Below are 23,600 nucleotides of genomic sequence, written 5' to 3'. Positions count from 1 at the left end.
CCTGGGAAGCAAAGGAGGGAAGGTGGCAGATGAGAGACACGAACGCTCACAAACCGTCCAAGTCTACGACAGTCTGCTGCCACCTCCTTTCCGACCCGGCTGCGGGCTTTCGGGAAAGCGCAGTTCCTGTGCTCTAATTGGCCTCTGCTCTCTCGACGTCATGGACTCGACCTTTGACACCACCAATCAGCGAGAAGAAGCTGTGGGAAGCGTTCGCGGCCTTATCCGGAAGTGGGCAGGGCACTGTGTGGGAAGCAGCCAATGGGCGGCCGGGCGCCCGCGGGAGCTGCGGCGCGAACAGCTCCGAGTCCCGCCTCAGGCTCTGTCTGCATCCATGGAGCGAGCTGACGGGCCGAGGTGAGCCGAGCTTGCAGCGTTCTCTTGCGGTCGCCCTGGCTAAGGCCCACGGCGTTCCAGGCGTCTGGAACGGAAGGGAAAGTGACCACGGCGCAGACCGAGCCGGCAAGGAGACCCCGGAGCGGGCTCCTCAGTGCGCCCCACACCCGCCGCCCTGTGGGTTCACTTTGAGGTCGGGGTCCGTGGGGAATTCGGCCCCCTGTCCGGACGCTGCCACTCATCCTCGGACCTGAACCGGGAGCTTGAAATCCCAGTAGACGAAATTCTTTTCCTTGTTACCTGGTTGCGCGGGCTCTCTTTTTAAATTGAGGGTTGTTTTAGGGGTGGCTTAAGACACATGCAAATTTGCATAGCTGCATAGTTTTAAAGGACGCAGTGCTTCTGTGTGTCCTTGAGTACACGGTTACCCGCTGAGACACCGAATTCGGGGTTAGCAGATCTTCGGGTAGCATTGCTGCACAGTTGTCAGATTCGTGATCCCAAATTCTCTGTGTTTGTTTAAATGTTGTATCTCCACCAAATGTCAAAGCTGGGCCAGGATGTCCTGCCAAATCAACTAATTTTTAGAGGTACTTTTTTCCGTTTTATGTGCTCTCGTCTGCAGTTTTTACATTTAAGACAAACGAGTAGAATTTTTTGCAAGGTAAAATGAAGAGGAAGGATTTTTTTTTTTTTTTTTGAACAAGGGTTTACCGAGGGCTTCCCTGATGGCTCAGTTGCTAAAGAAGCTGCCTGCAATGCAGGAGACCCGGGTTTGATTCCTGGGTCCGGGAGATCCCCCCTGGAGAAGGGATAGACTACCCACTCCAGTATTCTTGGGCGTCCTTGGTGGGTCAGCGGTTAAAGAATCCGCCCGCAATGTGGGAGACCTGGGTTCGATTCCTGTGTCAGGAAGATCCCCTGGAGAAGGGAAAGGTGTGCCTCCAGTATTCTGGCTTGGAGAATTCCATGGACTGTGTAGTCCATGGGGTTGCAAAGAGTTGGACACAACTGAGTGACTTTCACTTTCACCGAGGATATACTGTGTCCAGGTGACAAGTAGTGGTAAAAAAAAAAATCTGCCTGCCAGTGTAGGAGGCCTAAGAGATGTGGGTTTGATCCCTGGGTGAGGAGGATCCCCTGTGGGAGGAAATGGCAACCCAATATTTGTGCCTGGGTAATTCCTGGAGAGAGGAGCCTGGAGGGCTTCAGCCCATGGGGTCTCAAAGAGTGAGACATGACAGTACACACCAGACAGTGCGGTGCTAGTGAGTTCTTGAAAAAGGAAAATTATTTGACCAGTTTTGTGGTAACTCTGGTGGTATCATGGGGGATTAATTTAAGTAGAGAGAAAACAGAGACAAACCCTTTGGAAAATTCTGAAAGGAGGTACAGTCAGGACTTTGAGGGCCTTTGCCGAGACAGAAGCTGGCAGCCTGGATTCAGAGTGGGGATTTTTTTGGGGTGGGGGCTCCCTTTGGTCTTCATTGTGGCAGACAGGATCTTTTGTTGAGCATACAGACTCTCTAGTTATAGCTCTCAGGCTTAGGTGCTCTTTGGGATGTGGGATCTTAGTTCCCCAACCAGGAATTGAACCTATGTCCCCTATTGCAAGGTGGATACTTAACTGCTGGACCACCAGGGAAGCCCCTGGAGTGGGTATTTGAAGGCAATGATAGGACATCCAACTGGTACCTGATTTCTGAGATGGTTTTGATTTTGACATGAACACTGGATTTCCCAGCAAACTTTTGATTTTTCAAATTGTGGGGAAATGTTACTTTCAGTTTTCAAGAAAGAAGGTCCTATTGTAAGTGTTTATTGACCCATAGCTTGAGTGGGACGTGTGTCTCCCCCATGTAGATCCCAGTATAATTAGATTTTAAATATCTATTTTACTTGACGTATCCATTCAGAAGATTTTTGACAGGTTTAAGGATTGTAGACCAACATTTATATTTATGAACATAATTATTGGATATATTAATGTAATGGATGGATTAGACCTGTTAACTGTTAACAGAGATGAATTGTTTCCCACAGTTCAAACCAGGATGAAAATACATAATTGCCTACTTGCTTTGTCTCTTGTAACTGGTTTCTTTAGTTCAGAACTTGCTAAGGCCATCAAACCTATCGATCGGAAGTCAGTCCATCAGATTTGCTCTGGGCAAGTGGTACTTGGTCTAAGCACTGCTGTGAAGGAGTTGGTAGAAAATAGTGTGGATGCCGGCGCAACTAGTATTGGTAAGTTTGGCAGAGTTTTAAACCACAAGAAATAATCAGGTTATGCTGTTTTATTCAAGAAACAGTAAGATGATCATTGATATGCTGTGAAGTTATTATTTAAGCTTAAAAAATAAGATTGTAGCAAGACAATCACTGACATGCTGAGAAATTGTTATTTTTTTAAACATAAATTTAGCACCTATTATGTGCCTAGTACTTGGCTAGGTAGTAATCATAATAATAGCAGTTAACTTTTATTGTGTTCTTACTATGTGCCAGGCAGGCATTGTGCTAAGAACTGTGTAGGTAACATTTAGTCTGCAGAGTAATCGTATGAGATTGGGAGTAACTATTGCAATAATTATCTCCATTTTACAAAAGAGGAAATTGAGGCACAAGGAATTTGCCTTTTTTGAGCTTTAGCTAGTAAATGTGACCCCTGGGAGTCTGATTCCAGAACCTGTTCTCTTGAAGGCTGTGTTAAAATTATCGTCTTGAAGGAAAGAGAAAAGAAAAAAAAAAAACACGAAACTACTTTATCTGGGCTAGTAAATAGGCAAGAGGGACTTTAAAGAATAAAATACACAAGATGACAGTAGTGTATTTAAATAAATATGGTTAGGACTCAAAGTTGCATTTTGTAAGTTTATAACTATTGTCTTTCACTCTAAAGTCTTTTCATGTCGATCAATTTAAGAAGTCAGTACTTTAACCTTTTTAGATCTCAGGCTTAAAGACTATGGAGTGGAGCTCATCGAAGTTTCAGACAACGGATATGGGGTAGAAGAAGAAAATTTTGAAGGCTTAAGTAAGTGGTATTTTGCTAATCCTATTTTAAAATATTTGGGCCCAATATTTGAGAACTTGGGGTAACACTGTCTTAGGAAACACAAAAGCAGCTTTTAAAACCAGTCACTTGGGTGGGTACCCTGTGTGTTCATGGCTCTGTCATTTGCGATATCTTGGACTTAGACTCTTCACCTCTCTCTCAGCTCTGAAACATCACACTTCGAAGATTCAGGAGTTTGCAGACCTCACTCAGGTTGAAACTTTTGGCTTTCGAGGGGAAGCTCTGAGCTCACTCTGTGCACTGAGGTGATACAATGTTTTTATCCTCTAACTTTACCCCTTCTAAAAATCTCTCTGAAAATTGAGAAGTCTGATTAGAATAATTTTTTTTACACTTTTCCATATGAATATTCTCAACTTCTAGCTTCTCTGTTCTGTTTTATTGTACTGTCAACCTACGTGGTAATATTTATGAAATGTAAGCAATGAATGAATGAAATGAAGCAAATAGTATATAATATTATAAAACAATTGTTATCCTTATTAAAGCAGAAACTTCTCAATTTAAAAGTAACATAGCTAGGCTTCCCTGATAGCTCAGTTGGTAAAGAATCCCGCCTGCAATGCAGGAGACCCCGGTTCAATTCCTGGGTGGGGAAGATCCGCTGGAGAAGGGGTAGGCTACCCACTCCAGTACTCTTGGGCTTCCCTTTTGGCTCAGCTGGTAAAGAATCCTCCTGCAATGCAGGAGACCAGGGATCGATCCCTGGGTTGGGAAGATCCCCTGGAGAAGGGATAGGCTACCCACTCCAGTATTCTGGCCTGGAGAATTCCACGGACTGTGTAGTCCATGGGGTCGCAAAGAGTCGGACACGACTGAGCGACTGTCACATAGGGACTTCCTTGGTGGTCCAATGGTTGGGACTGGGTTACATTCCTGGTCAGGGAACTAGATCTCACATCACTCAACTAAATATCCCACCTGCTGCAATGAAAGATCAAAGATCCCGAATGCTGCAACTGTGACCTGGTGATGCCAAATAAATAAATTAATTAATTTTTAAAAAAGTAACATATAGATAAATATAGATGCCATGTACTATTGATTATAACTTATTTTGATGTTGAGGAAAAAATGTGCTAAACACTTATTTAACTGCACAACATCTTCTAAGATTTTGTTAGAGTGGTAGTATGATAGCTAAACAGAGAAATAAATCTCTATTGTTGAATTCAAACGTTTTAAGATCTTTTATTTTGCAGTTTAACCAAAGCAAGTTATCAAGGCTTTTATCAAAACGAAATAGTTACAGAACTCTCTCACTATCTACTGGGGCCCAAGCTTTAGATTTTATGACAATTCCTCACCCCTTTAATCTCTCTTGATGATCTCAGAAGGATCAGCATCTTTTTAGGAGAATTTTGAGAGAACGGAAGTGAGAAAACGAGCACGTGACATCTAGCACCTGGGCGTCTTTAGCTGACCGTGCTGTGCTGGCTTTTGTTTCTTACAGCGATGTGACTATTTCTACCTGCCACACGTCTGTGAAGGTTGGGACTCGATTAGTGTTTGATCACAATGGAAAAATTCTCCAGAAAACCCCCTACCCACGACCCAGGGGGACGACGGTCAGCGTGCAGCAGCTATTTTATACGCTTCCTGTGCGCCATAAGGAGTTTCAAAGGAATATTAAGAAGGTACGGTAAGGGACTTCCCTGGTGGACCAGGGGCTGGGATGCCATGCCCCCAGTGCCTGGGGAGTGCGAGCGCCCAGGCTTGACCCTGGTCAGGGAGCTAGATCCCACATGCTGCAGCTAAGAGATCACACACTGCAGCTGAAAGAGCCTGCATGCCACATTGAAGATCCCGCATGCTGTAACTAAGACCCAGAGCAGCAAAAAAAAAAAAAAAAAAAGTACGATAAATCTAGAATCCTGACTTGCGAGAGTCTGGAGAGTGTGGTGACCAGACGTAGTTCAAGATCAATCAGGTTGGTTTGCATGACTGTTCATTCTCTTCCTTTAATTTTTTAATATTTGGAGAGGTGCTTAGCTCATCTCTTCGCCTAAAAGACCCAACTTTCGGATGATTTATCCTTTTCTTTTCTTAAAAAGAATCATCAGATTGTGTTTAGAAGGTTTTCTAGTATGGGAAATGAGTCTTTTAAGACGATTTTTTGATCCTCTCTGTATTTTTCAAGAAGATAATTTTTCTTGGTTCCCTGAAAAGTGAATCAGTGTAACTTTTATGAATTGGAATGAAAATGAAATTGCTGCATATTATATAATTGTTGTGTTTAAAAAGCAGTTAGAAATTGTCTATATATGTATATATGTGTGTATGTAAATATGTATATATGTAATCACATGTATGTAAGTTGTTGTTTAGTTGCTAAGTTGTATCTGACTCTTTGGTGACCCCATGGACTGTAGCCTGCCAGGCTTCTGTGTCCATGGAATTTTCCAGGCAAGAATACTGGAGTGGGTTGCCATTTCCTTTTCCATGGATGTGTATATATATATATATATAGTATGGACGGAGGAGCCTGGTAGGCTGCAGTCCGTGAGGTCGCTGAGTCGGACACGACTGAGCGACTTCACTTTCACTTTTCACTTTCATGCACTGCAGAAGGAAATGGCAACCCACTCCAGTGTTCTTGCCTGGAGAATCTCAGGGACGGGGGAGCCTGGTGGGCTGCCGTCTATGGGGTCACACAGAGTTGGACACGACTGAAGCGACTTAGCAGCAGCAGCAGCAGTCATGTATATATGATTACAGTTTTGTAAAAACAAAGCAACTGGCCTAAATCAGCATAGAAAAAAGGACTGGGAGAGTAGATGCATGAATGCTACCAGTGGTTTTTCTTGGATCTACTCTCACTTTTGCTATCTTCCCTGAGCCTTTCTCTTTTGTATCTATGTTTTTTATAATCCAAAAAATTACTTAAACATATGCTGCTTAGAACTTTCTTTACCTCTAAAGCAATTTGTGCTAGTTAAAAACTTTATAAAGTTTTGCAAAGTATAGAAAAACTTTAAAAATGTTTTCTTTTTTAATTAAAAAATTAAACATTTTTTGTACAGAGAAAACTTTTATTATTATTTTGTATTGTAAGGTAAACACATCTGTGCCTCAAAAACATAAGCACAAGAGAACTTGTACTTGCCAGAGACGACCATGGTTAATAGCTTGGTTTGTCTTTCCAGTCTCCTAGTTTCATGTATTCATAAATCTTAGAAAAGTTTTCAAGATAAATATTAATATTAGGAAATCAAGTGATACAGAATATGAAACATTTAAATCACATGGAATTGTGTGTGGCAGAAAGTTGGTGCTGTTTCTGCTTGTCTCCCAGACTTTGGTTTGTATTCCTTAGACTTTAAATGCATATGTGTATATACAATCTTTCTACATATGTTTCTTTCTTTTTTTTTTTTTTTTAACAATTAGGATCATATTATATACACTGTTCAATACCTTGACTTTTTATATAGTATATTGTAGATATCTTTTTTGATCGACTGGTACTATAGTATTCTATATCATGGTACCATTGTATGGGTATACTGTAATTAATTAGCCCCTGCTTAGGTTTTTTTTAACTTCTTACAACTACAGATTGTCTCAGTACACATTTTCATAATACATTTTTGATTGTTTATGCCACTGTTTTTTTAGCAAGGATAGATTTCCAGAGGGGGGATCCCAACATCAAAGGGAACGTACATCTCAATTTTTATAGCAGAAAACTTGGACATTTTGGAAAGGAGCTAAGTGTCGTTAAGAACCTTATCCTCTGGAGAAGGCAACCCAATCTAGTATTCTTGCCTGGGAAATCCCACGGACAGAAGAGCCTGGCAGGCTCCGGCCCACAGGGTCACAAAAAGTCAGATACGACTTAGTGACTTAACAGCAACAACAGGAGTACCCGTAAGAGTATTACTTCATTGGCTGGCACTGCACACACATACACAAAAGAACCTTACCTCTGATTTCTCTTGGATACCGTGTTGGGAGATTCAACTCATGGATTGTTTTGTCTTATTGGAAGGTGATATGAGAACCTTGAGTTGGCTGTGTAACTTGAATCATATGATTCTTGTAAAACTGAAGTAACCTTGAGTCCTTGGGTTTGTGTGTTTTCAACAGGAGTTCGCCAAGATGGTTCAGGTGTTACAGGCATACTGCATCATTTCAGCGGGCGTCCGTATAAGTTGCACCAATCAGGTCGGGCAGGGCAAGCGGCAGCCTGTGGTGTGCACCAGCGGAAGCTCCAGCATGAAGGAAAACATCGGATTGGTGTTTGGGCAGAAGCAGGTAGTGGTGACTGATTGTATAAAACTGTTTTCTCCCTCTTGTGATTATGGCAAGTTTCTTTTCCTTTTCAATAGAATAGAGCATTGGAAAAGACCCCGATGCTGGGAACATTTGAAGGCAAGAGGAGAAGGGGGTGGCAGAGGATGAGATGGTTAGATAGCATCACTGACTCAAGGGACACGAATTTGAGCAAACTCCGGGAGATAGTGAAGGACAGGAGAACCTGGTGTGCTGCTGTCCATGGGGTCCACATATAATTTTTTTAATATTTATTTGACTGTGTCAGGTCTCTGCGGCATGTGGGGTCTCCCTTCTGTGGCCCACGGACTCTCCAGTTGTAGTGTTCTGGCTCAGAAGTTGTGGCTCGAGTGCTTAGTTGCTCTGAGGCGGGTGGGATACTAGTTCCCCGACCAGGGCTCGATTTCACTTCCCCTGCATTGCAGGGCAGATTCTTATCCCCTCCACCACCAGAGAAGTCCTTGTGGGCGATGTATTGATAATGGATAAGTAGGAGCCCCAAGTGTTGCGCTTCGCTAATAAATCAAAATTACTCTAAAACTGCAGAAAGCCACTGTTGATATTCTTTGTTCTCTTAATACGGATAGCCTGACTATGAAGGAAAACACAGAACTCTCGTTATAGCTTCCTTTCTGAAGTTTGGAAGTTGAAGTTCTCACTTGGTCATGAAATCACCATGAACCTTGACTTCTTTCAGTTGCAAAGCCTCATCCCCTTTGTGCAGCTGCCCCCTAGTGACTCCATCTGCGAAGAATATGGGCTGAGCTGTTCGCAGGCTCTGCACAACCTGTTTTGGTAAGTAGATTGCTGCCCAGAAAATTACCATCAGTTTTTTTTTTTTTTTTTGAGAATTTTTTTTTCCTTGGTTTTGTTTTTAAAGATCATGCTTTTAAAGTTTATAGTTCCTTATATCCATCGTAAAACTGTAGGCAGTATGATTGCTGAGGAAGCAGGTTTATATGAAGGAGTCAGGTACTAAATGCAAACCGTGTTCTGGGTAACTGGTACATTTTAGGGGGTTTCCTACTGAGTTAGCCCTTCTGGAGAGGCTCTGTCTAGTGAACGAGTGGGATAACTCTTAAATTATGTATAATGTTTCATTTTATTGGGATCTGGCAGAGAGGGGTGGAGGCTGTTTATTTTCCCTGGTGCCTTACTCAGAGTCCAATCCAGCATCATCGTCCTCATTTTGTAAATAATGATTTACCCACTTGGCTGTACTGGGGTCTTGGTTGCAGCGTGCAGGATCTTTAACTGTGGTATGCAGGCGCCTTCATTTATTTATTCTTAGTTGCAGCATGCCAACTCTTAGCTGTGGCATGTGGGATCTAATTCCCCAACCAGGGATTGAGCCCAGGCCTCTTGCAGTGGTCCACTGGCTGAGACCCCACACTCTGGATCTTAGGGAAGTCCCCCAGCACCATTACGTTTAGCGTAAGAAAAATACAGACACTTCTCCATAAACAGGGTTGGTCTTGTGACAGCCCATATTGTTTACCATCCGCCCACTTGCCTTTGGCTTATGCCTGAAATTAAAGATGAAGATTCACCTTTTTATGTTACAGTATCAGTCTTACAGAAACTCGGATATCCGGGGGTAGATCTCCGGTGAAATAAGCCCATAACCAGTGCGTTAGTTGATAGAAGTTTGCTGACTGAGAACAGATTTTAAAAGGAAGGAGAATGTGGGCAAAGAGCCTGGATTCAGGTCCCTGGGCTCTGTGGACAACTCGATGGGCACTGCACGAAGGTTCTAGAATGTGAATGTGGGGTGAGACCCGCTCCTTATGTGGAGGCCGAGGACTTAATAGGGAAAGTGAGAGCCGAAATGAATCGGTTTTGAAACCACTGAGTTACCCGTGGTGGATTTGTCAATAATGGGATCTTGGGACATTCCAGAGGGTCTGTGTTCCTTTCATGATTCACCAGAATGGAGCACAGACACACATTACCTGAAATGTTAATACCTGTCAGCTTGTCCCCGGGGATTATGTTTTTATTCTTCACTTTGAGAAGGTGCTGAGTGGTATGTGTCTGATCCTTTCCACTCTGGAGTCCTGCCCTAATGGCATTAACATTGAACAGCATCTCAGGTTTTGTTTCGCACTGTGCTCACGGCGTGGGAAGAAGTTCAACGGACAGACAGTTTTTCTTTATCAATCGGCGGCCTTGTGACCCATCAAAGGTATTTCAAAATTCGGGGAGATTAGTGTTTTCTTTTAGCCTTCACTTTTAATTTTATTTTTTATTAAATAACATTTTCTGACACAGGCAATTTACGTGGAACTTGAAACTCTGACTCAAAAACATGAGTAAATTACCTTTTTTTTTCATTCTTCTAATCAATTTTATTCTAAAAGCATGTTTTTATGCAAATATATTATTTAAACCGACAATGCTATATTATTGTCATTTAAAAAATATTTTTAGAATGTCTCGCTTTCTTTTTAAAAAGATTTTTATTTTCCATTGGAGTGTAGTTGATTTGCAGTGTTGTGTTTCAGGTGTACAGCAGAGTGGCTCAATTATACACATAGCATATATCTATTCTTTTTCAAAATCTATTCCCATTTAGATTATTACAGAATATTGAGTAGAATTCCCTGTGCTCTATAGTAGGTCCTTGTTGGTTATGTATAAATTATATTTTTTTAGACCTTTGAAAATGAGTACCAGACAGTGGTTTCAATTATACATCTGTGTGTGTGCATACATATGGACATATATTAATAACCAATATACTTATAATAAAAATTATCACTGTTAGAAGACAGTAAGCATTTTAAAAATTGACTATTATCTAGACTCTTTGGTGTAGAATGACACATGTGCACCTGCCTCTATTTTCTCTGTTTTATCCATTTGCCAGGAAAATAAGGCCCAGATTACTTCTGCTTCAAACTAAAACTGATCATCTTGATATGATTATAGCATTTGTTAATGGTCAGTTTTGATTTTACATCTTCAGCAACATTATCCCTCAGTCATAGTTTCTGTTTTCCAGTGATTGTTCACAATCACTTCTTGGTTTGTTTTTGCTGTGCTGCATGGCTGCTGCGGTCTCAGCTCCTCAACCAGGGACTGAACCTACACGCTCAGCAATGAAAGTGTGGTCTTAACCACCAGGCGGAGAATTCCTCCAGCTTACTTCCATCAACCAGATATGATTCAGCTTCTAAATTTTTAAACTGTGTTATAATGGGTGGGATTTTATGGCTTATCTGTAATGCCATTTGATAGTCTCATTATAAAGTCATATAAATATACTTTTATGTACATGCATAAAATGTATTTTATGAACATTTAAACTATCACATTTTACTGACATCTCTTCAAGAGCATCTTCATATTGGAAAAAGATTCAGTTTTATGAATCTGTGCTTAAAAATACCCCTTGGAGGGGCAAGAGGAAACCTTTTTGAGGTGATTGGTATCTTCATTAGCTTGATTGTGGGGATGGGTTTGCAGGTGTATGTATATGTCAGACTTATCAAGTTGTACACTTTAAGCTCAATTTGTTTTAGGCCAGCTCTACCTCAAGAAAGCTGTTAAAAACTTATCCTTTTATAGAGTGTTGTTAAAACATTGGGGAAAGAAACATTTTATTCTTTTCTAATCTTTGATTCTTTGTGTAGGTTTCCAGACTTGTGAATGAGGTCTATCACATGTATAATCGGCATCAGTACCCATTTGTTGTTCTTAATGTTTCTGTTGATTCTGGTAAGTTCTGCTGAGGTTTCAGTAAGATTGGTGACTTACTCCTGAAGGAATAAAATGAAATTATAAAGCTCAGATATGACTGGAAATTTTTATAGAACAGTTGATGGCTATATACATCTTTATAAACTAAAAAATTTTTTAAATTAAAAAAGTATTTTATTTTAGACTTTTTTTTTTTTATATAGGCTTTCCTGCTTTCTACTTGGAACTTTGTTGATTGTGTTATTAGGAAGATGTGACTTTTTCATGTCAGCCAAGGGAGAAAGTCAACTAAATGTTTTCCCTGATTTTGAAAATAATTCATTTCATCTAGGTATTTTTCTTCTGATAGCTGTTATTATGATTTATTGTTATCCAGTGTTTTTTCTAGATGCTTAGAAATATATATGTGCACACCTTAAAAATATATATACCTCAATATGCCAGCAAATTTGGAAAATTCAGCAGTGGCCACAGGACTGGAAAAGGTCAGTTTTCATTCCAATCCCAAAGAAAGGCAATGCCAAAGAATGCTCAAACGACCGCACAATTGCACTCATCTCACACGCTAGTAAAGTAATGCTCAAAATTCTCCAAGCCAGGCTTCAGCAATATGTGACCCTTGAACTTCCAGATGTTCAAGCTGGTTTTAAAAGAGGCAGAGGAACCAGAGATCAAATTGCCAACATCTGTTGGATCATGGAAAAAGCAAGAGAGTTCCAGAAAAACATCTATTTCTGCTTTATTGACTATGCCAAAGCCTTTGACTGTGTGGATCACAATAAACTGTGGAAAATTCTGAAAGAGATGGGAATACCAGACCACCTGACCTGCCTCTTGAGAAACCTATATGCAGGTCAGGAAGCAACAGTTAGAACTGGACATGGAACAACAGACTGGTTCCAAATAGGAAAAGGAGTACGTCAAGGCTGTATATTGTACCCTGCTTATTTAACTTCTGTGCAAATTACATCATGAGAAACACTGGGCTGGAAGAAACACAAGCTGGAATCAAGATTGCCGGGAGAAATATCAATAACCTCAGATATGCAGATGACACCACCCTTATGGCAGAAAGTGAAGAGGAACTAAAAAGCCTCTTGATGAAAGTGAGAGGAGAGTGAAAAAGTTGGCTTAAAGCTCAACATTCAGAAAACGAAAATCATGGCATCTGGTTCCATCACTTCATGGGAAATAGATGGGGAAACAGTGGAAGCAGTGTCAGACTTTATTTTTGGGGGCTCCAGAATCACTGCAGATGGTGATTGCAGCCATGAAATTAAAAGACACTTACTCCTTGGAGGAAAAGTTATGACCAACCTAGATAGCATATTCAAAAGCAGAGACATTACTTTGCCAACAAAGGTCCGTCTAGTCAAGGCTATGGTTTTTCCTGTGGTCATGTATGGATGTGAGAGTTGGACTGTGGAGAAAGCTGAGTGCCAAAGAATTGATGCTTTTGAACTGTGGTTTTGGAAAAGACTCTTGAGAGTCCCTTGGACTGCAAGGAGATCCAACCAGTCCATTCTGAAGATCAGCCCTGGGATTTCTTAGGAGGGGATGATGCTGAAGCTGAAACTCCAGTACTTTGGCCACCTGATGCGAAGAGTTGACTCATTGGAAAAGACTCTGACGCTGGGAGGGATTAGGGGCAGGAGGAGAAGGGGACGACAGAGAATGAGATGGCTGGATGGCATCACTGACTCGATGCACGTGAGTCTGAGTGAACTCCGGGAGTTGGTGATGGATAGGGAGGCCCGGCGTGCTGCGATTCATGGGGTTGCAAAGTCGGACATGACTGAGCGACTGAACTGAACTGAACTGAATGGTATAATGTATATCTATCCGTATTTTTTGGAATGGGAAAATAATTTTGGATAATTTTGTATTGTGCTCTTTAACCTTAGATGTAAACATTTCTTTTCAGAAACATGATTCTAATATTAATAGCTGTATTGTATTTCAGTGTGTGGCTATATCTTGATTTGTGAACTTTTTATGTTTGTGCTTATTGTAGTTGTTTTCAGCTTTTGGAAATTTAAATTATTTTCTTATAGATAAATCATTATCAATATCTTTGATTGTTTCTTTAAGATAAACTCCTAAAAGTAGAATCACTGGGTCAGTGAATGTGATCCTGTTATACCAGTTTATACATCTATCAACAATGTACTAGGGATTGAAAGGTTTAAGCAGATTCAGTAGGTGATAAAAATGACATTTTAGTTAGCAGTTTTAACCTATCTTTTCATGGGTTTATTTGCTTTTTTTTCTTTTGCAATTTCCCTACTCAAGTGCTTGCCGTAGTTCATCTGTTTGCTTAAGGTGGACTTAATCAGCATCTTTTCTATTTTGCTTTAGCATGTGTCGACATCAACGTTACTCCAGATAAAAGGCAAATTTTACTGCAAGAGGAGAAGCTTTTGTTGGCAGTTTTAAAGACGTCTTTGATAGGAATGTTCGAGAGTGATGTTAACAAACTCCAGGTCAGCCAGCAGCCACTGCTGGATGTGGAAGGTAAGAAACACACCAGCATGTGTGGCTTCTACAGCTTGCAGTTGTCCTGGTAGTGTCTTCAGTTTTTTTGGAGGTAAAGTTTTTTTTTTGGCATGAAAGAAAATCTCCCTTTTTAGACAGAGAATATGTGTCACCCTAGAAAGCATGTTGCTGCAGATTTTACGGTAATCTGGGTAAAAAGAGACACAAGCCGCCTCTGTTATCACGCAGGGGTCCGTTCTTACCAAGAGTCACCCCTTTGCTTTCAGTAAACATGCCCTGATTTTGGCAAGTCTTTTGTCCATTTCCAGAGTTCTGAACAAGTTGATTCTGATAATTCTTGCCATTTTTTCCTATTTCTTATGAAGGAGGGAATTTGGGGGGAGGTTCTTACTTTGCTGTTTGCCTTCACATCCCCCATGTGTTTATCGCTGAGTGTCACGTTGAGATGAGACTTGTCCTAGAGAGTTTTTACAAAGCTGTTTTACCAATGTCCCCACCACCAACAGTATTTAAGCATCCCATTGGATCCTCAACCTTGTAAGCATTTTTTTTTTAATTTATCTGTTCTGAAGAGTATATAGCCATATCACATTGTGGTTTTAATTCGTGTCTCCTTCCTGGTTCATGTAGCACTGTGTTCATGCCTTGGATCAGCCATACAGAGCTCCTCTGGTGCAAATTTCATGTTCATGTAAAAATATCCCCTTATTCCATTTCTGCATGGGCTTCCCTGGTGGTTCAGCATTAAAGAATCCGCCTGGCCATGCAGGAGACAGTTCAGTGCCTAGGTTGGGAAGATCCCCTGGAGGAGGGCATGGCAACCTACTCTAGTATTCTTGCCTGGAAAATCCCATGGACAGAAGAGCTATGGGATTCAGTCCATGGGGTTGCAAAAGAGTCGGACACAACTTAGTGACTAAGCAACAATAATTCCATTTCTGCACAGCCTCTGATGCCCTTCTCTGTTCGCATCTACTTAGGTCACTTAATAAAGAGGCCTTCGGCAGAGATGGAGAAGCCCGAGCCAGAAAAGAAGGATGATCCTGCCCCGTTAAGGACTCGTGGAGAAGAGAAAAGAGTAGTGACCATTTCCAGGCTGAGAGAAACCTTTTCCCTTCGTCACTCGACTGAGAACAAGTCCCGGGGTCCGAAGGCCACTGATCCGAGGCGGGTTTCTCCGAAGCAGAAAAGCAGTGCCCAGTTTCCTAGAGCTTTGGGGCCCCCCTGCTCCCAGAAGCACATTTCTGAACCTGGGGAGGAAGGGAGGACTTCTGCTCAGGGGCCCCACGACTTGATGAGCAGAGTGGAGATGGAGGAGGACTCGGGGCACGGCAGCGCATCTGCCGGCTCCGAGGAGGCATCCAGCACCCCCGAGACAAGCAGTCACCCCAGCACTGACCGGGTGGCAAGCTCCCCTGAAGACAAATTTTCCCAAGAAAATATGGAGTCTCGGGAAAAGTTACCTGAAACTGACCATCGTCTTTCAGGCACAAAGTGCCATTTAAACCAAGAAGAAAGCAGCTCCACATCTAGAGTCTTGCCGCAGCCCGCAAAGCTCTCATCCCCAAATGCAAAGCGTTTTAAAAAAGAAGGGATTCCTTTAAATCCCAATGTCCTTGCAGAGTCGGTGAAAGCCCAGAGTGCGTCAGCTACAGTGGATGTAGCTGTGAAAATTAACAAGAAAATAGTGCCCCTTGATTTTTCCATGAGTTCTTTAGCCAAACGAATAAAGCAGTTGTGTCAGCAAGAACAGCAACAAGAAAGTCAACAGAATTATAGGAAGTTTCGGGCAAAGATTTGCCCTGGAGAAAATCAAGCAGCAGAAGACGAACTAAGAAAAGAGATCAGGTAACAATTTTCTTTAAAGAACTCTTACCATGCAGCTCTGCAACCTGAAACCTTGCAAGGATTTTTTTCCTTATATTTCATACAGATTTGGTCTAAATCAAAGCATTCTTGACCCCAATTTCATTCCTCTTCCTAGAGGTTTTCAGCCCATGGTGACTTCTCCCTGCATTGAATTCAGGGCACCTTTGGGGAACATTATTGCTATTTTCTAGCATTCCATTTAATGTGTATAAGGGAGAATTACCAAAGCTATGATTTCAAGAAGATGGTATCAGATAAGGTTAAGTAAAAAAGGCAGTTTAAAGTAAAATATCCGTAATATAGATAATAAAAAACACTAGTCATTGCTACTTTCTTGACAATAATCATGTCTAACATTGTGATTCTTAAAAAATGAGGAATTCTCTTGAAATATTTAGTTTTAAAAAGACAGTTATTTATTTTTGGCTGTGCTGGGTCTCCGTTGCGCTGTGGACTTTGTCTCGTGGCGAGCAGGTGCTGCTCTCGTTGGAGTCTGCGGGCTTCTCTCTGCAGTGGCCTCTCATCGCAGAGCATGGGCTCTGGGGCGAGCAGGGTTCAGTAGTTGCAGCTCCCGGGCCCTGGAGCACAGACTCAGTTGCGCTGAGGTACATGTGATCTTCCCAGATCAGGGATCAAACCTGTGTCTCCTGTATTGCCAGGAGGATTCTTCACCACTGAGCCACCAAGGAAGGCCAAAATATTTAACTTGTACTTTTCTTATCATTTATTTTAAAAATATTTGGACAGAGAAAATTCTAGGGACAGAGGAGCCTGGCCGGCTACAGTTCATGGAGTCGCAAGGATTCAGACACGACTGAGCACACACCAAGCCATAAAGCTTTGTTTCTTGAACCCGGATGCTAGGTTCTAGTTCTGGTTTATGCCGCGAGGTACACCTGCCAAAGACATGAGAAGACCAGGGTCTTCAGGCTGGCACAGGTTTTTCCTGTGGGGAATCTGCCTGGGGAACCAGAGCAGACTCAGACGGTTCCTGAAAGAGCAGTTAGATCCAAGGAGTTGGTATTTGTGCAAATTATATCAGTTTGTTGCCTCTTGGCTCCAAATCCCCCATTAGGCCTGCTTTTGCGGTCCTGATTCGTGTTCTGTCGCAGTCCTGGAGGCTGGACCATATAAGCCTTTCTCTTGGTGCACTGTTAGATGTGATCAGCAGGGGGCGCTGGAGGGACTCTGCAAGACCAAGTGGGAGCAGTGGCTTCCCCCGTTGCTTTCTGTCATGCCCTGACTTCCTACAATATCTGAGATGCACTGTTAAGTGCTTGGAGTATGAAGCATTGATTCCATTTATTTTAAACAATGTACAGACAAAGGCCTGGAAGCATATGCACCAAATCATCAATAATTTAGTGACTAAGTCACAGGGCAGTTAGGTGAATGCCTGAATAAGTAGTGTTATCTTTAGAAGGTGTGATTATTAGGGACTTTGTGTTTTTGTATTTTTTTTTTAATCAGAGAAAGAATCTTTTAAAATGTCTTCTAAAATGGGAATTCCCTAGCAGTCCAGGGGTTAGGACTCAGCCCTAGTTTAATCACTGGTGGGAGAACTAAGATCCCACAAGCCGTGGAGTATGGTGCCCCTCCCCCCCCCCAAAAAAAAAAAACTAAAAACTTTTCTAATTGATATTTTCTACACACAGCAAAACGATGTTTGCAGAAATGGAAATCATTGGTCAGTTTAACTTGGGGTTTATCATCACCAAGCTGAATGCAGATATCTTCATAGTGGACCAGCATGCCACGGACGAGAAATACAACTTCGAGATGCTTCAGCAGCACACTGTTCTCCAGGGTCAAAGGCTTATAGCGTAAGTGCATCTCAGTGCTCAGAATTCAGTGTCATTCACATCCCAGACTTAGCTTATAGGTGTGTCTTCTGTCTTTATCTCTGGCTTCCCTGGTGGTTACCCAGATTCTCGGTGGTAAAAAATCTGCCTGCCAAGGCAGGAGACTCTGGTTTGATCCCCGGTCTGAGACTATCCCCTGGAGGAGGAAATGGCAGCCCACTCCAGTATTATTGCCTGGAGAACCCCATGGACAGAGGAGCCTGGTGGGCTGCAGTCTGTGGGGGGAGGTCAGAGAGAGTCAGATACAGCTTGGCAAACAACAGATCTGTATCTATCTGTATTTTTTGGTCCTAAATGTCCTTAAAGCCGATTTCACACTTTCTGCATGTGAATAGTCATACCTGCCCTTTATGTGGTGCTTATTTTGTGCCAGGCACTGCTGAAAATTTCGCATTTAATCCTCACATCCCTTTGAAATAGTTACTGTGTAGTACCACCGTCTCACGGGGGATAACACTGAAGACGCACACAGAGGTTCAATCACTTGCCCAAGGGCACACAGCTGATGGGTTCTTTAACGATCACAGCTTTTTAGCTATTCAAAAATGCCCATCACTGGTTGGCCAGGAAATCCTTTTGATGAAGGACAGTTTATAGTATGTCTGTTTAGAGTATGTGGGTCCCCTGGAGAAGGAAATAGCACCCCACTCCAATATTCTTGCCTGGAAAATCCCATGGACAGAGGGGCCTGGTGGGCTGCAGTCCATGGGGTCGCAAAGCGTCGGGCACGACTGAGCGACTGACACGTCGCTTCACTTCACGTGTTCAGAAGGTCAGTGGTGCCTGTGTGTCTGTCCTCAGCTATGATAGAGCAATTCCAGTAATTAGTCACTGCAGAATTTGGTATTTCTCTCTCTTTAGCCAAATTGAATGTGTTACACTGACCACTTTACAAGGTGGTGTGGTTGTGTAGCATGTAAACCAGAAATCTTTAGTAAGAGTCGTAAGGAGAGGTCATGGGTTTTCATTTGGGAAATTAAACTATGTAATTAACTCAGATCCCAGCAGTAGCAGATACTGTCATGAAGATGTTACCGCTGAATCCGTCTCTGGGCTGGAACCCTTACCTAGTTTATCTGCTGAGTACTCTGTTTCCTCTGTCTCCTGCAGAATGGTTTAATTACCGTTATTTTTAGTAGGAGTAGTAAAGACAGTGAATGAGCCACTTTAGAATACTGAGTTGCTCCTATCCCTCTCGCAGAGGCCATTTATTTTTTAGCCATTTTGCATAATTACAGTCTCGTTTGTGGCATTTCAAGTTGACCTGGATAATCCCAGGCCACAGTGGGTTCCCGGTGGACCACACTTCAGGATGAAAGGGTAAAGACCACAGCTGCCTCCTTTCCTCCCAGGCCCTGCCTCGCTCGGCCCTGACGACCTCTCAGCTGTCCTAAGCCCTCCTCTCCTCTCCTCCACACTTGAGCCACCCTGGCCATCCTTTGTGTTCCCTCCATAGTCCTGATGAATTCCTCCCTGGCCATCAAGCGGAAGGAAGCAGATCTGTGTGTGTGGCTCTGGGAACATCTGTGGTCCATCCTAGGGCGTTTGCACAGACTGTTGCCTAGAGCACTTGTTACCCGCATCACCTGATAACTGCTTCTCACCCCCAGATCTCAGCCCAAAGGTCACTTCCTCAGAGAAGCCCTCCGTGACCACCTCCGCCCCCACTCTCCAGGCCAAGTCTCACGTGCTCTGTGCTCCTAAGTCTCTGAGTGTCTCGTCTTCCTGATTCTCTGTGTAGTTTGTAATTATAGTTTGTTTGCGTGACTTGTCTTTTTTCCCCACTAGACTGTTTGTTCCATGAGAGCAGAGGACGGGTCTGTGTTTGCTCACCTTCACAGCTCCTGTCTTTTAGTGGTTTCTGTAAATCCAGGTGGAGAGATAGGTGGATCGCTGGAAGGGGAGATGGCTGGATGAAGGATGCAGGCAGGAGAAGGAGCAGGATAGTGGAACAGATGCCATTTCCTCTGTTTTCAAACATCTATAATGACCAAAGCCAAGTTTTCAAACTCTCTTTATTATGAGGAGGAAAAATAGCTTTTTTAGGTTATATTGTTATCATTTTAAAAAAAAAGAGTCATTGGGTAGGATGGCAGATTGAGGAAACATAAACTACTTTTGGAGTTAATTCTGACTTCTAAGAAGATCTTTTAAAAAAAAAGAAAAATGGAAATTAAAAGGAAATGCTTAGGACTTCCCCAGCGGTCCAGTGGTTAGAACTCTGCACTTCCACTGCAGGGGCATGGGGTTCAATCCTCTCTTGGGGATCTAAGATCCCACATGCCTTGAGGCGTGGCCAAAAAAAAATAATTTTTTTAAAAAAGGAAATGGAGTTTTGTGACAGGTGAGGTTCACAGCTGAAAGCATGTTATTCATGTTTGAATAAATCACAGAATTGTTGTTTCAATTTCATTTCTGTCTTAGAGCCTTCAAGATCTCGTTTGGGTCTCTGTTTTTCAGACCTCAGACTCTCAGCCTAACGGCTGTCAATGAAGCAATTCTAATAGAAAATCTGGAAATATTCAGGAAGAATGGCTTTGATTTTGTTATTGATGAACACGGTAAGTTATTACTTAGAAGGTAGGATTGCATCCTTGTAGAGCTGAGAACGATCTCTGAGGCCCTGCACAGTGTGTTTTTTGGAGATGGACAGGCTTCCCCCAACAGCGCTTTGCATCCACCCTGTCTTTTAGATGTTCCTGACAAGTAGCACCCAAATGAAACGCATTTTTCAAATGATGGCTTTTTCCCCGAATTGTCTTCTTTCAGCACCAGTCACTGAAAGAGCCAAGTTGATTTCCTTGCCAACCAGTAAGAACTGGACCTTTGGACCCCAGGACATAGACGAGCTGCTCTTCATGCTGAGTGACAGCCCTGGGGTCATGTGCCGGCCCTCCCGCGTCCGGCAGATGTTCGCCTCCAGAGCCTGTCGCAAGTCTGTAAGTAAGGAACACTCACCTGCAGGGCCCCCAGGGGTCTGCTTCAGGTCGGGAGTCCTCGGTTCAGCCCCAGACAGCCCCGTGAAGTGTGGGCGATGGTCACCCTGGGCCATGTGCCTAGAGGGTCCCGTCGTCCTCAGCCAGCGTAACCTGAGCCCTGCACGGCCGCCCTGACCCACAGTTACTGCATCCCCGAGGCAGCGTCCTCCCAGCACCTCCAGCGATCCTGTGCAGCCCGCCGTGTGTCCCCGTTGTTCGTCTGTGGACCTGAGGGGTGTTAATGATCCTGGTGGAGAAGGAGTAGGTGCTGCCAGTTCTTGACCCTGTGGGAGGTTGTCCAGAGGCCCTGCGGTCAGCGTGCATTTTGCAGGGACCTCCAGGGCGGGCAGTGTGTGCTTGCCAGCTGCCACCCCCCAACGCTGGCAGGGCCCTGGTGCTGTCCCCACACAGCGCACAGACTGGGAGCGGTCTCCTCTGCACCCAGGGGCCCATGTCCTGCCCTTGGCTCTAGGCATGCCAGCTTCTATCTGCTTCCCGCCGCAAGCCCTCTGCCTGGATGCCCTGCTCCACATGCCTTCCTCGCCCGCCTGGTGCCTTCCCGCCCTCCCTGAGCACCCAACTGAAGTCGCCTCCCCACGGCACTGCAGAGGACAGACGGGCGAGCTGTTCCGCTGAGGGCAGGCAGGGACATTTGAGCGGCAGCCTGAGGGAGAGGGGCCTTGAGACACGCAAACACCTGTGGGAAGCGTGTGCCAGGTAGAGGGCGCAGCCAGTGCCAAAGGCCTGAGGCAGGTACTTGCTTCACGGGCTTGTGCAAGAGACCAAGGGTGTCTCTGAGGCTGGAGTCAGGGAGGAAGGGCTGCTTGCTTGCAGATGTGGGTGCAAAGGCCAGCGAGGGCCACGTCACGTGGTACACTCGGTCTTTTATACAGGCTGGGGGGTGGCTGCGGGGTTTTTGGTTTTTTGGTTGAGCTGGGTCTTCATTGCTGTGTGCGAGCTTTCTCTGGTTGCAGAGAGCGGGGGCTCCTCACTGCAGTGGCTTGCCCTGTCGGGGAGCACAGGCTGTCGATGCTCGGGCTTCAGCACTTGCAGCACACTGGCTCCATGGTTTCGGCTCACTGGCTCTGGGCACACAGGCTTCAGTAGTTGTGGCTCCCAGGCTCTGGAGCACAGGCCCAGTCATGGCGCAGGGACTTAGTGGCTTGTGGCATGTGGGATCTTCCTGGTCCAGGGATCGCACCCATGGCCCCTGCTTTGGCAGACGGACTTCTATTTACTGCGACACGGGGGAAGCTCCTGACAGACTTTTAAGAGGAATCTCTGGCCCTGAGTGGAGGATGGGTTGAAGGGACGACGGGGTTGGGAGAGCAGGGAGATCTGTTAGACCGCTGTGGTCGCCAGGGTGGGAGGCCATTGCGGCGGGGTTGTGGGTGCTGGTGGAACTGGTGTGACTGGTTGGTCCTGGACGGGAGTGGGCCACAGCTCTCTCAAGGATGTGCTACCATGAGGGAGCCACAGAGGGCCTGGATTTCACAAAGGGGCCCGACGGCTGGGGCCCTAGAGGCCAAGGTTCTTCCAGACAGGACTTTGCAGGGAACACAAGACAAAGTCTTGTCCAGCCTCTCTGTAGAGTACACTGCTTCTGAAGAATGGCTGTGCTGTGCTTAGTCGCTCAGTTGTGTCCAACTCTTTGTGATTCCGCTCAGTTGTGTCCAACTCTTTGTGATTCCATCGACTGTATGTAGCCCACCAGGCTCCTCTGCCCATGGGGGATTCTCCAGCAAGAATACTGGAGTGGGTTGCCATGCCCTCCTCCAGGGGATCTTCCCCACCCAGGGATTGAACCCAGGTCTCCCACCTGGCAGGCAGATTCTCTGCTAGGGAAGTCTGAAGTGTGGCTGTTCTAACCCAGACCAGTAAAGCTTTAATTGAAGCCATCATGTCTCACACGCAGGTGATGATTGGAACCCCTCTTAACACAAGCGAGATGAAGAAACTCATCACACACATGGGGGAGATGGACCATCCCTGGAACTGTCCCCACGGAAGGCCCACCATGAGACACATTGCCAACCTGGATGTCATTTCTCAGAGCTGACAGCGCTTTCCGTTTTATAGAGCTGTTGATCGTACTGCAGGTTTTTCTGTTTTGCAAGGCCGGGCTTTAACAAACCGTTTGGGGGGTTTGTTTCTAAATGCAACTGCTACTTCCAAAGGCATCAGATCCATTTAGAAATGATCTTGAGGACTTTTTTGATCCACATGGAGCACTGCTTGCAATACTTTTCTTGTTTTGCTTTTAAATGCGAGCCTGTGCGTGTAAAGAGGCAAGAGTATATTTTACAGAAATAGAGCACTTTAGAAGTCACTGGGACCTCTGCTGTGGCCTGGTGTATTTTGGTCTGTAACTTTCAGCCCTTAACGACGATTAAATTCCTAATGGTTTCACTTCATAAAGCTAATGTTACGGTTCTTTGGAGCTAGTCATCCTGAACCCTGCTAAATATTAAATTTAGAAAAGAATCTAGAAACCCAAGGGGGATTCTCTGTCCAGCTGGAAGAAGTTGAGCAGGTGGATCGGGGTCTCTCTATCTGTTTGTTGTTGTAATTTTTGTTTTGTTTTTGGCAGTGTTACGAGGTTTTCGGGGATTAAACCTGGACCACCGCGGTGAAAGCCCAGGATCCTAACCACTGAACTGACAGGGAGCTCCTGGATCTCTCTTTTAAATGTTCCCCGCTGCAGCCAGAATGGCAAAGACTGTTGTGCGTGCTCAGTTGCTCAGTCGTGTCCAACTCTTTGCGACCCCATGGACTGTGGCTTGCCAGGCTCCTCTGTCCAAGAGTACTTGAGTGTGTTGCCATATCCTTCTCTAGGGGATCTTCCCGACCCAGGGATCAAACCCAAGTCTTCTGCATCTCCTGCTTGGGAGGTGGATTCTTTACCACTGAGCCACCTGGGAAGCCCAAAGACTGTTGTAGGCAAGGGGAAATAAAAGATTCTGATTTTTCTGTAACATTGATGCTGTGATTTGATTTCCTTGG

General features: G+C 44.2%; 1 protein-coding gene across 2 annotated transcripts; it reads left to right on the top strand.

Moving 5' to 3' along the window:
- The first annotated feature begins 159 nt into the window (after window positions 1-159).
- Window positions 160-23,572, top strand: PMS2 (PMS1 homolog 2, mismatch repair system component). Of its 2 annotated transcripts, none has more exons than XM_061402220.1 (16): window positions 160-357; window positions 2,444-2,583; window positions 3,287-3,373; window positions 3,558-3,660; window positions 4,869-5,052; window positions 7,505-7,672; window positions 8,388-8,485; window positions 9,776-9,875; window positions 11,326-11,410; window positions 13,751-13,906; window positions 14,869-15,736; window positions 17,413-17,580; window positions 20,080-20,180; window positions 20,389-20,558; window positions 22,513-22,687; window positions 23,188-23,572. In XM_061402220.1, exons 1-15 carry the CDS (start codon window positions 161-163, stop codon window positions 22,654-22,656), a joined length of 2,769 nt encoding a protein of 922 aa, XP_061258204.1. In that variant the 5' UTR covers window position 160; the 3' UTR covers window positions 22,657-22,687; window positions 23,188-23,572. The 2 variants fall into 2 exon arrangements, with proteins under 2 accessions (XP_061258204.1, XP_061258203.1); XM_061402219.1 differs by having other exon boundaries at window positions 22,513-22,696.
- The last annotated feature ends 28 nt before the right edge of the window (window positions 23,573-23,600 follow it).

Source organism: Bos javanicus, chromosome 25 (assembly GCF_032452875.1).
Source record: "Bos javanicus breed banteng chromosome 25, ARS-OSU_banteng_1.0, whole genome shotgun sequence".
NCBI classification, from domain to species: domain Eukaryota; kingdom Metazoa; phylum Chordata; class Mammalia; order Artiodactyla; family Bovidae; genus Bos; species Bos javanicus.
The sequence above is the reverse complement of the archived record's forward strand: the minus strand, read 5'-3'. Positions and strand labels throughout refer to the sequence as shown.

Excerpts from the sequence above, each read along its gene's own strand:
- PMS2 (XM_061402220.1), top strand. The coding sequence starts at position 161 with ATGGACTCGACCTTTGACACCACCAATCAGCGAGAAGAAGCTGTGGGA. Across the intron at positions 8,486-9,775 it reads GCTCTGCACAACCTGTTTTG|CATCTCAGGTTTTGTTTCGC; the intron begins GTAAGTAGATTG and ends AACATTGAACAG. Across the intron at positions 20,559-22,512 it reads CCAGAGCCTGTCGCAAGTCT|GTGATGATTGGAACCCCTCT; the intron begins GTAAGTAAGGAA and ends TCTCACACGCAG.